General features: G+C 47.3%; 1 protein-coding gene across 1 annotated transcript in view; it reads right to left on the reverse strand.

The window, feature by feature from the left end:
- Positions 1-9,442, reverse strand: part of LOC125940205 (A disintegrin and metalloproteinase with thrombospondin motifs 10-like) — a 50,248-nt gene extending 40,806 nt beyond the window's left edge. The window contains exon 1 of the mRNA XM_049656021.1: positions 9,307-9,442. Coding sequence (XP_049511978.1) covers positions 9,307-9,413 — 107 coding nt within the window. The 5' untranslated portion in view covers positions 9,414-9,442. The remainder of the gene's footprint in view (positions 1-9,306) is intronic.
- Positions 9,443-12,015: the final 2,573 nt, after the last annotated feature.

A 12,015-nucleotide genomic window follows, 5' to 3' on the forward strand; every position in this document is an offset into this window, starting at 1 on the left:
GTCGCTTCCCTTCGGGAAACTAGGCGGTGCAGCTCCCGGAGGTGAAGCTGCAACTCCGACCCGGCCCACAAATCCTCTGTTGACCCTGCCTACACGTGGGAACCTACTGGACATTGAAGTTGATGGTGTTCCTGTTACAGCTCTCGTTGACACAGGAGTGCAGCTTTCAGTTATGAGCGCTGCTCTCCGCCGAAGGCTCAAAAAGGTTCTGACGCCCGCCGTACCATGCACTGTGTGAGTCGCCGATGGGAGTACTTCACCTGTTCTTGGAATGTGCACAGCACGTGTGACCATTGCGGGCCATTACAGCGTTGTTTTATTTATCGTCCTTGAGCACTGTCCACACGACCTAATTCTCGGCCTCGACTTCCTTTCGAAACACTCTGCCCAAATTGACTGCTTCGCAGGTGTTGTACAGCTGGATCTGCCGCTTCCTGCCGACGCAGACGCAACAACTTTTGCTTCACCCCGCTTATGTTCTGCTGAGTTTGCAAGGCTGTCTCCACAGGCGGCTACCAATGTCCTCCTGACGCCCTGTCCTCCCGTACCTGATGGCGAATACGTCGTGTCACCGCTTACTGACGTGGTTTTGTCACGCCATATTGCCCTACCGAGCACCATAATCCGGATCCTCAAAAACTGCGCTCGGGTGCCCATCCTCAATTTTGGATTTTCGACGCATGTGCTGCCACACGGTATTGCCGTCGCACTTATCAGTCCTTTGGAAGAATTTGAGATTTCTTCTTTGACCTCCGAATCCTTCCTGAGTACCAACGCACCTTTGTCACCCATTCCTTCGTGCTCGACGCCTGCAAACGATGTTTGTAAGATGATCGCCCCTGACCTTCCTCCCGAGCAAACAACAGCTCTTCGTCACCTCCTGTCATCTTATCGGGATATCTTTGATTTGGACGACCGTCCACTTGGTCAGACATCTGTTGTCACGCATCGCATCAACACCGGTGACGCAAGCCCCATTCATAGGCAGCCATATCGTGTCTCCGCAACAGAAAGGGACATAATCCAGAAAGAGGTCGACAAGATGATGGACAAGGACATCATTGAACCTTCCAGTAGCCCGTGGGCATCACCGGTTGTCTTAGTAAAGAAAAAAGACAACTGGTGGTGCTTCTGCGTTGACTACCGTCACCTCAACAAGATAACAAAGAAGGATGTTTATCCCCTGCCTCGCATTGACGACGCTCTTGACTGCCTTCACGGGTCCCAATACTTTTCATCAATTGACCTCCGCTCCGGCTATTGGCAGATTAGCGTCGACGAAATGGACCGCGAGAAAACCGCCTTCGTCACACCGGACGGTCTGTACCAATTTAGAGTCATGCCCTTTGGATTATGCAATGCGCCAGCTACATTCGAGCGCATGATGGACTCTCTGCTGCGCGGCTTGAAGTGGTCTACATGCCTCTGTTACCTCGACGATGTGATTGTGTTTTCGTTGAACTTTGAGAGCCACCTGAGGCGCCTCACGACCATACTCTCCGTGTTTCGCAGGGCTGGCCTTCAGCTAAACTCCTCCAAGTGCCATTTCGGTCGCCGTGAAATTACCATGCTCGGCCATCTCGTAAACACCGCCGGAATCCAACCTGATCCACAGAAAGTCCACGCCGTGCGCAATTTTCCTGTACCTTGTTCAACAAACGATGTCCGTAGTTTTCTGGGCTTATGCTCTTATTTCCGGCGATTTGTGAAACAATTTGCCGACATCGCTCGCCCTCTCACTGACCTTCTTAAGAAAGATGTCTCTTTCTCTTGGGGACCACTGCAGGAGCAAGCCTTCTCTACCCTGATCTAGCGGCTTACAATCTCCCCGATTCTGTCACACTTTGACCCTTCTGCGCCTACTGAACTACGAACTGACGCGAGTGGTTATGGCATCGGCGCTGTCCTCGCTCAACATCAACAGGGCCACGACCGTGTCATCGCTTACGCCAGCCGCCTTCTTTCCACGCCCGAGCGAAATTACTCCATCACTGAGATGGAATGTCTCGCGCTGGTGTGGGCGGTCGCGAAATTTCGGCCGTACCTTTTCGGTCGGAGCTTCTGCGTCGTAACTGACCATCACGCCCTCTGCTGGCTCTCCTCTTTGAAGGACCCGACTGGACGACTTGCATGCTGGGCATTGCGTCTACAAGAATATACATTTTCTATTACGTATAAGTCAGGGCGCCTGCATAAAGACGCTGACTGCCTGTCCCGCAATCCCGTGGATCAACCGGACGATACCGATACAGACTCGGACATCAGTATTCTGTCCCTCTCCGGCTTTCTCCATATTGGTGACGAGCAACGCCAAGATCCTGTTCTTCGAACCCTTATGGAACGCCTAAGCTCCTCGCCTAATGACCCGTCTCTGCGGATGTTCACCTTGAGCGATGGAACTTTATACCGTCGTAGTGTTCGTCCTGATGGCCCGGAGCTCCTCCTAGTCGTTCCAAAGCACCTTCGACTGGCCGTGCTCCAGCAACTTCACGACGCTCCTACTGCTGGACATCTGGGCATCACTCGTACTTACGACTGCCTGCGGCGCCGCTTCTTCTGGCCCGGCATTTATCGCTCTGTGCGCCGTTATGTCACTTCTTGCGACCTGTGTCAGCGCCGCAAGGCGCCTGCTATGCCTCCTGTTGGTTTGCTTCAACCAATTGATATCCCTACAGAGCTCTTCTTCCGTGTGGGCCTCGACCTCCTTGGCCCCTTTCCTATTTCTATGAAAGGAAACAAATGGATTGCTGTAGCGACAGATTATGCCACGAGATATGCCATTACACGAGCGATGCCAACCAGCTGCGCTACAGATGTCGCCGACTTCCTACTATACGACGTCATCCTGCACCACGGGGCCCCTCGCCAGTTACTCACGGATCGCGGCCGCTACTTTCTCTCGAAGGTCGTCGATGATCTGCTCCGCTCCTGTTCTACAGAACACCAGCTTGCTACCGCATACCACCCTCAAACGAACGGTCTCACCGAACGACTCAACCGCAAACTAACCGAAATGCTGGCCCTGTACGTTTCCGACGATCACCGCGACTGGGACGTCGCTTTACCGTACATCACTTTCGCATACAACTCGTCCCGTCACGATACTGCCGGATTCTCCCCATTTTACCTTTTGTATGGCCGCGACCCCACCTTGCCCTTCGACACGTTGCTACCTTCCGCAGTACAATCACCCAGCACTGGTTACGCTCGCGATGCTATTGCCTTAGCCGCCCAGGCCCGAGAGGTCGCCCGTCATCGCCTCACAGTCTCGCAAGCTTCTCAAAAAGGACGCTACGACCTTCGGCACCGAGACCACCATTATTCACCTGGTTCCCTTGTCCTTCTCTGGACGCCTTCACGTCGCGTCGGCTTGTCGGAAAAACTACTTTCCCGTTATTCTGGTCCATACCAGATCTTACGACAACTGTCCGACGTGACATACGAGATCGCCCCAGTCGGTCAGCCTTCAGTGCCTCCCAACGTCATCAGCGATGTTGTTCACGTCGCCAGGCTCAAGCCCTATGCCCCCCATTAAGCGACGCTCTATAACCTGCACCGGGACGGAGCTAACCCCACCGGGAGGGTGATGTTACGGTGAAGGGAAAGAAAAAGGTGACGCGAACGAGAGGAAGACGAAGACTCTGGCCGTTGCCTGAACGCCATATACTTCGCTTGTAAATATACATCTTCTACACTCGTGGGCCTGCTTTCTTCCTGCAACAATATTGATAATTAGCACAAACTAATAGCCCCAAATGCCTTCTCTAATTGCGGTACCTTCATGGTTGTCAGTTACATATCCATTAGACACAGTTGTCGATGCCACCCATCCCAAACCTCCGAAGAGGAAGTTGCTTCACGCGGGAAATTTTGTAGAGTAGGAAGCAGACGCTCGTGTGAATGAGTGAAGATAGTGTCCCGTCGATTAATAGACATCTGCACTTGCAGGAGAGCTTGAGCGCTAGAAGCAAATCATGATGGCGTGTCGGGTAGTAATTGTGGCTGAGCCATTATATGTTCATAATGCACTGTTAGTGTGATGATTTGTTCAGCATATGCATCTGTTGAACGATTTGGAAAGTTTTGGTTATTTCTTCACTTCCATCAACACACCGAGTGAATTAGTGTAGACGTTAAGCTGCGTAAGCTATTAAACAAGCTTTGACGTACTCGATGGCATCATGTTAGAGCTTGTAGTTGTATATAGCAAGAATGAATATATTGTTCCGGTTGAATATGTGCGCGAACAGAATATTTGTGAATGACCAGGGCTTATGAAGTACACTCTAGTCTTTTTCGCTGTCTAGTAATGTGTAGAGATCGTCGCATCCGTGTCCACCACGCTATAGCGCTGCAGAACGGTAGTATGATCTACGCCGACTGAATACATCGGTGCCTAATGGAATATATGTTTCTGGCATGAGTTGTGTGATACCACAACGGAACGTTCATCCCTGTCATGGAAAGGGGGGACACCACAAGGGTAAGCTATTCTGCGTCATGGAACGTAGGTCCTCCATTTAAATGATTCCTAAGAGCAGCGTAAACACAAAGTGTTGTAATGTAAGGGTTGTGTTATTAACAGCGTAGCTGTTAAACGAAAATCTGCTTAGTTACACCGCGTAGTGCGAACAAAAAACTGCGCCTGGTGATGACATCACCGCGCGTTGCCTAGCAACTACCTTACGGAGCGGTGTGTGTTTCGCCTCCTCTCCGTGTCGTGCACATGTTGCCTTGACATGTGAGGTTAAGGAGAGGGAATAAGAGCATGCGCGCACGCGCGCTATTGTCGGGAGAGAGAAATAGAAAATGAGAGCGAGACAGAGAGACATAAATTGTAGCAACACCAATGAGGCAAACGTGCGGGGCTGCTGCCGAAGCCGTCCGCGTTTCCCCGCGTTCGCGCCCAACGCGCGTTGTGTCCGTGGCTACAGTCGGGGCCTCTGGCGCCGGCTCGGAAGGTTTCGACCAGCCACGCCCAGGCAAGTGTGGTGGTGTAGCATGGCCGTGACGTCACCGGGGAGATAAAGCTCGGAGCTGCCGCGACGGCGGCACAACTCTCGTTGACTCTGTAGCGAGTACATGTAGCCTCGACATGGGACCACCACAGAAGATCCGGACACCCGAAGAGTGGCATGGATCACAGAAGAAACAGGGATAGCCGGTATTCTAGTTGACATTAAGCGGAAAAAGTGGAACTGGGCGGGCCATGTAATGCGTAGGATGGATACCCGGTGGACGATTAGAGTTACAGAATGGATACCAAGAGAAGGGAAGCGCAGTCGATGACGGCAGAAAACTAAGTGGAGTGATGAAGTTAGGAAATTCGCAGGCGCATGTTGGAATCACCTAGCGCAAGACAGGGGTAATTGGAGATCGCAGGGAGAGGCCTTCGTCCTGCAATGCACATGAATATAGGCCGATGATGATGATGATGATGATGACGATGAGGATGAGAAGAGGAAGTGCGGTGATATTCCAGATGGCTTTTCTGCTTGTAAATTTCAGGCTTGCGCACTGTCCAGAAGTAAGTTGGTGAAATCGCACGTATGAGCTACGCCGACTGATTACGTCGTGGTAGATTGGACTATTTGCTTGTGATATGGGCTGTGTACCACCACTACGGAACGTACTACCCTGTCATGGAGAAGCGGGACACCACAAGGAGAGGTTATTCTGTGTCACGGAAAGTGAACGTCCTACATTTAAATAATTCCTAAGAGCAGAGGCAGCACAAAGTGTTGTGCTTTCAGGATTAGGTTTTTTTTCTCGCCGAGCTAGTTGCTCTCAGTCAGGGTTGTGCTGAGCGTCCCCGTGCCAAATTCGGATGGGTATAAGAAGAGGAAGTGCGACGATATTCCTAACAGATTTTCTGCTTGTTAATTTCAGGCTGGCACACTGCCCAGTGGTAAGTCGGTGAAATCGCGCCTGCAAAACACATAGTTCACATGAACCTTCTTCGCGATTGAAAGCGCCTGTGGTGAACCGGTATTAAGAACGACCAAGAGTCAAAGTGATTCAAAGCTCCGCGGCCTCATGTGCCTGTGCGGCTAATAATCATACGCCTGTGCTAGAGCGCTCAATTGCTTACAACTTACTAATACAGAAATGTGGCGGCTCAAGTACATACTGTCTAACAAACACGAGAAAGCGCAATGTGCGCCGCACGCCTAGATCACGCGGCGCTTAATTAGGCACTCAAAACACGTCGAAGTAGAGCTGCAGCAAATTCTCGTCGTAACGAGCAAATTCTCATGACTGAGCTACATGATAAAACAACGCCGCCACGAATAGTCGCAAGCATTATGGAAATTAGCAAACTTCAGCATTCCGACTTACTTGATTCAGCGGATGGTTATTATCCATGCCTGCCTGCATTCCTTTTCATACCATTTACCCATGAAACTGTAGAACTTAACTGGCACCTGCGGGCACCGGAGGCTTTTGTCACTGTTGTGTCACTTCAATACACAACAGTAACGGACCCCTTGGCTATCCGACCACGGAACCATCGCGAAACAACGGTGACGCGAGGAGCAATTTTGCAAAGATGGCGGACACCACGAGCGCCTCACGGTGCCGGTGAACTGATACATGTTGATGCCGCTTCCCGCATGGGGAAGTAGTGGCGATGGCATCTGTCGGCAAACTTGAGATTGAGAGCCCTATAGAGGGGTCAATTTTTAGGCGATGCGGTCGTTGCCAGCGTGACGTGTCCGACTTCACCGGCCACTGCCTGGCACGATGAAAGCGCCGAGCTACATTCGCGCCTAAAACAGTAAATCCCACACTCCGTACTCGCGTTAATAGGATAGCTAACGTTACGAGCTTCGAGCATGCTGATGACACACCTAGAAGGTGCGCAGCTCGGGAGGCCGACGACATGTTCCACCAATATGTTGGCGCTAAGGCCGGCTCGGCAAACGCTTCGAGTACTACACTCTGCCTGTTGCCACGTATCCCACAGCGAGAAATCTTAGCATGCGGTTGTTTTCACCCCGTGGTAGCTGTGGTAGCTGCGCTCCACACACCAGGCATATTTGCATGCAACAGTAATGACTATTTGTAGTGCGGACGACACAGGTGGAGTGCGCGGCAGCGCTCATGGGCTCCAGTCTGGACATGCTACGTGGTGCGGACCGGCTTTGTCCTGCACCATCTTGACGTTGGGTAGCAGCCACATCTAAATTGCGCATTTTGAAGCGCTATCAATATCTCACTACGAGTCGATGTTTGTCAAGGTGTCTAGCCAAGACCGGCCAAGAATGAGCGCGCGCTGATAAGGCTACATGTAGTCTTAGCTGAACTATCAATCGTTAGAGGCTAGCTTAGTGTTCAAAACTGATATAAATTAGCGAGACCCGGAGGCTACGACGCCAATAAGCTTTGTGGCCAGTGTTTCATTCCTATGTGCGCGGGCACGGCGGATCGTAAGCAGACGATAGTCGGCTTCATCCGGAAGTACGTGATTCTTAGCGAAATTCGAAACGCAGACTCATGCTTACTTCAGCCTGCTTAGTAAAATGCATGAATAAATAGACAGAGTCAGAGCGGGAAGAAGTGCACTGATCTAAACAAGGTTCTTGATTCATGTCAACTATCAGCCATTGGCAGCAGTCCATGGTAATCTGCTCACTGACATGAAGGCGCATCCGCCCACCGCCCCGAAACAGGTGAGAAAACCTCTGTTAAAAAGAAAATGTATGAGAAAATCGTGACTTCAAGCTCAGTTTGTGAGCCTTACTAACCAAGCAGGAGTGCACTATTTAAATGAGATATTCACTGCAGCATGTGCTATCTATGCAATGTATTTTTCCACGAAACTGGAGGGGTGCTTCAGGGCACCTTTCAAATAAAAAGGTGTTTCTTAGATAGGCCGCACCCTCTTTAAATGTGCAGGGCAGAACCTGAACAGAAATTATGTGTTGTAACTTGCCTGCGACCGTTAAGCACTAGTTTTAATGTCAACCAGTAAAAGCCTGAATACCTTATTACACTGTATATAGGCGCCAACACTGAAAGCGCTCTAAGTCACTCTCATTGGGGCTGCCAGGACAAAACACGTCAACCATGTCGGATTCGGCGAACGGCTCCTCGGCGTCACCTTCGGCTTCAGAAACTTTAGTTCTTGCGCACGGCGACTACACTGAGCTTGAACAATACCGTGATGGTGCAGTATTTGCTTGCACATTGTCAAAGTCTTTCATATTTTACGGAGTACATTTTTATACATCCTAGGAATATCCTAATCTGCCAGAAGGACCTGTAAGTATTGCTCCTGCGCCATGACGACCATTGCGGAGCTCACTTGGCTATTTTGTACTGCACGAGAAAAATTCACAGGTGCAGTCTGGCCTCCCTAGCTTCAACCGTGCCTCCGATATTATTAAATAAAACCATGCATGGTCCGCCTCCATCAATTGTCTGCACCCTGCCAAGTTTCAACGTTATGCTTCTATGGTTCGCAAATAGATATACGTATATACAGGGTGTTTCAATTAACTTGGCCCAAAGTTTAAAAAATATTCAAATACTACATAGCTGGACAGAAATAAGATAACGCTGTTGGCCGTCACTTGGAGATACTCAAATAATTGTTTGCATTCTGTCTTATTGAAGGATGTCTTAAATAATTAATCAACTTCTCCAATACTATAAATACATGAAAAGTGTCAATGAGAAAATTGTAGAGCAACAGGAAAAACTCCCAGAAGAGCATTCTGTTGCTCAATAGATGCTTCCTAAAATAGTTTTTTGTAGTGTGACAGAAGCACGCGAAAACACGCAAAATTGCTGCGTTACTGGCCGCTCGAGGCACTTTGCGCGTATTCGCGGTCGTCTTTCACGGTCGGAAAAACACTTTTATCTGACGGGAGGGGAGCAACATAAAGCTGTATCGGGAGTTGCTTATGTTGCTCTACAATTTTCTCATTTACATTTTTAATCTAATTATAAAAATTCAGCATTTGACTAATTAAGTAAGACTAGTTATCTAATTAGGCGGAATGCAAGAAATAATCTGAGTACCACCGAATGACGGCAAACAACGTTACCTTGGTTCGCTGCAGCTACGCGGCATTTGTATATCGTTGAAGTTTACTGCATGTTTCGTCGGACAACCTATGTATAAGCTATGGGCAGCACGAACAATCTCCAATAATTGTAATATCTGATAACCGTTAAAAACTGCACACCACAAGAACCCCACGTCGTTAACTGATGTGGTTCAGTAAGTTTTAAGTTTCTTACTACGGATTTCTTATTCACCTATCAGGCACGCGAATAAATGATGAGCAGGTTTCGTACTGGCTTAGGTATAGCACTGCGTCAGTTCCAGAAAATGCATGCAGGTGCAACTTCATGAAGTTCACCAATGGAGCTGCTGAGTTCGCCTCGGTTAGGTTTCTGTTCATTGAATGCCTTTTGTTGAGAAATTCAGTATATTCCTGCAAGGAAAGTTCATATAACAATATGTATACACTCAGAACACCAACAACGTCCTAGTTAACGTAATAAGAATTTAAAACATGTGCTTTCTTCGCACTGTACAGCCATAGTTTACTATTACCCTCATTCCAGAGTAACAGGTAGGAGCATATGTCTATGCCGGCAAACCTCTATGGTTTTAAATAAGGAGCTTTCTTTTTACTAGGCTGAAATTTTATACGTATGCTCTAATATGAGACTTTCTACCTCTTCTAGTTGACGTTTAGATTTTCACAAAATGAACATGCTCCTGAGTATTGTAGCGTGGATAAAGAAGTGGCAATATTTTACGTAATAAGTCATGGTAATGCGGTTAAATAATTGAGTCAGATTTTTCAATTTAAATACATCTTTAAGACTGATACATAACAGTGGGTTCTAGTGTCTGCAATAATAAAATATTTGAATGATTATTTCAGAAGGGAGCAAGTAGAGTCGTTTCTACTAGTCACGTGCTGACTGACGTTTTAAGTATTTAGCCTTACTGAAAGTTGCGACTGCCGATATTAAATTATCCTGCAATTATTCGGAAGTGATGTCTTCGTGTTAACAGTACATTTTATCTATCAGCCTTAAAAATACAATGTATATATTCGCGTTCAACGTTTATTTCTCACGAAACCCTCTAAATTTTAGAAGTGATTTAAAGAATAAGTACTGGCTAGTTATGACTGACTAATTTACAGTACTCCACAGGGCTAATAAAGGGCATTGGATTAACTGATAATCTTACCCAGGCAAAAAAAAAAGAACAACAATTGCACATACAAGTACAAAAGTAAGGATACAGTAAAGCACCGTGCAAAACAGAGCACATCGCGTGCAGATTACTGGGCATTATATCACCGTTTGATGTGAGTGTTATATGGTCTGGAGTGCCATTTAATTCTGCAGAAGCACGATGCAATAACTATGAGGTTAATGCTTTCATTTGACGAAGAGCACGAAATGGAACAAATTGTGAAGGCACCATTAAATGCTGGCGTTCGAATGACGAAGCAGAGAGTGTGGCATATTGCTCTAAATGTTCCTGTAGGAAATAGACGGAGAAATGAGAGCGCGAAATTGAAATATCTGAGGTGAAACATCAATTTATTGGCGTACTGCTAGACCGGCACTAAAGTTCACGTGAGATGAATCCTACTCCTGTATTAGCAACAGTTTCTAGCACATGGATAAATTATTCTTGGTATACTGACTATGTGGGCAAAGTAAATTTCAATTCCAGGAAAACATAAGTTTAATCAGAGAATGTTCCTGCGATATAATTTATGAGATTAGCAACGCAAACTGTAGATATCCCAGTGACTTAGAAGCGTTATAAGAAGTTGCTTCTGATGCGTAGGCCGAGAAAAATCAGGCGGAGGATCGACACCAATATGTATACGTTAATGCACTAGAAATTTTGTAATCATTCTCAAATAAAATAAACTTCGAGTTACTGAGCTTCCGTGGTTGCTTAGTGGTTATGGTGTTGGGCTGCTGAGCACGAAGTCGCGGGATGGAATCCCGGCCAAGGCGGCCGCATTTCGATGGGGGCGAAATGCGAAAACACTCGTGTACTTAGATTTAGGTGCACGGTAAAGAGCCCCAGGTGGTCAAAATTTCCCGGAGTCCCCCACTACGGCGTGCCTCATAATCAAATCGTGGTTTTGGCACGTAAAACTAAATACTTAATTAGTTACTGAGCCTCCAACGAAAATAACTACAAACCCCGTGCAGAAGGGACATTTACTTCGTTTTCCACAATACATATATTAGTTTAGGGCAATTTAGAGATTATAACGTTCTTAAGACCTATTATTTGAAAACACCCGTGTACTTAGATTTAGGTGCACGTTAAAGAACCCCAGGTGGTCCAAATTTCCGGAGTCCCCCACTACGGCGTGCCTCATAATCAGAACTGGTTTTGGCACGTAAAACCCCATAATTTAGTTTAATTTTTATTATTTCTACGGTAAATAATGCAGCTGTTAGAGAACACGCTAACTAGGGACGATATGATAACTCGTAACTAATTACGTCTATTGAAAGAAGCGGGGACCAGTGACCCGGCTTACGGGCATGCCGAAAATCGCGTTGGCACCTTAAACAAAAATTAATTTTCTACGTTAAACTGACTACGAACGGTCAGACGTAGCTAATCTTCCTTTTTATTTCCATTGCGTAAGCTTCACCGTTACTTGTGAAAACAATAAAATAAGTCACCGTGTCTTTTTTTATTATTGGGATAACACTTTGCTTAAAGCAAAATATGAACTACTATATAGTGCCGATTGTTTGTCTGCTGTAAGGCCTAAGGTGTGCATGAACTGAAGCATTTTTTATATGTCTGTGTTCATTTATTCAGTGATCATACAAGTCATGACACTGTCGTAGAGGCGAGCTTGCATTAGGAGATGGCAGCATTCTGCTTGCAAGCCAGGCACAGCTTACGCTTAGTTTGGGACGTTTCACCCAGTACAAATTTCGGTCACTTTCAAGTAACAGCCGGTGTAACGGCCACCCCGGCCTGAAGCCTCCTGATCA

This window comes from Dermacentor silvarum, chromosome 9 (genome assembly GCF_013339745.2).
Source record: "Dermacentor silvarum isolate Dsil-2018 chromosome 9, BIME_Dsil_1.4, whole genome shotgun sequence".
Taxonomy (NCBI): domain Eukaryota; kingdom Metazoa; phylum Arthropoda; class Arachnida; order Ixodida; family Ixodidae; genus Dermacentor; species Dermacentor silvarum.